This window comes from Capsella rubella, unplaced genomic scaffold (assembly GCF_000375325.1).
Source record: "Capsella rubella cultivar Monte Gargano unplaced genomic scaffold, Caprub1_0 scaffold_279, whole genome shotgun sequence".
In the NCBI taxonomy this organism is placed as follows: domain Eukaryota; kingdom Viridiplantae; phylum Streptophyta; class Magnoliopsida; order Brassicales; family Brassicaceae; genus Capsella; species Capsella rubella.
Window position 1 is genome coordinate 4040 of NW_006238650.1, and position 493 is coordinate 4532.

At 61.7% G+C, this 493-nt stretch overlaps 1 protein-coding gene across 1 annotated transcript in view; it reads right to left on the reverse strand.

Annotated features, from left to right (window-relative positions):
* Positions 1 to 28: 28 nt before the first annotated feature.
* The window catches only part of LOC111829285 (uncharacterized PE-PGRS family protein PE_PGRS54-like), a 1421-nt gene continuing 956 nt past the window's right edge, over positions 29 to 493 (reverse strand). The window contains exon 2 of the mRNA XM_023778009.1: positions 29 to 150. Coding sequence (XP_023633777.1) covers positions 29 to 150 — 122 coding nt within the window. The remainder of the gene's footprint in view (positions 151 to 493) is intronic.

Below are 493 nucleotides of genomic sequence, written 5' to 3' on the forward strand. Positions count from 1 at the left end.
CTCCACGGTCGTATACCCCCTCGATCCCTCAATCTGTGCCACCGGCGGTGCTCCCAGCTGAGCCAACGACTGCCCTGCCAGCTGCAATCCTGGCTGCACCCATTGCTGCACCACTGGCTGCATCGGCGGCTGCACCGCTGCTACCGCCATCTGTTGCAACTTAGGACACCTCGTCTTGATGTGCCCCGTCTCTCTGCAGTGGTAACAGACACGGTTATCCACCCACGGCTCGCCCTTCTTCGGGCAGCTTGCCACCCTGTGATCCGTACTCCCACACCTGAAGCACCTCCGATCACCCTGTCTCACCCTGGAAGTGTCATCCCACTTCCTCTTCTGTCCCTGAGCAGGTTTGTCACCCTTGCTCGGAGCTGACTGTGGCTGGGTCTTCTTCGGCTGCGCCGACGGACTAGGAATCACCCCGTGACTCCTCAACTCGTCCTCGATCCCCGCCGCCACCTCAACCAGCTCCACACGCGATGTAAAGGCCCGCACC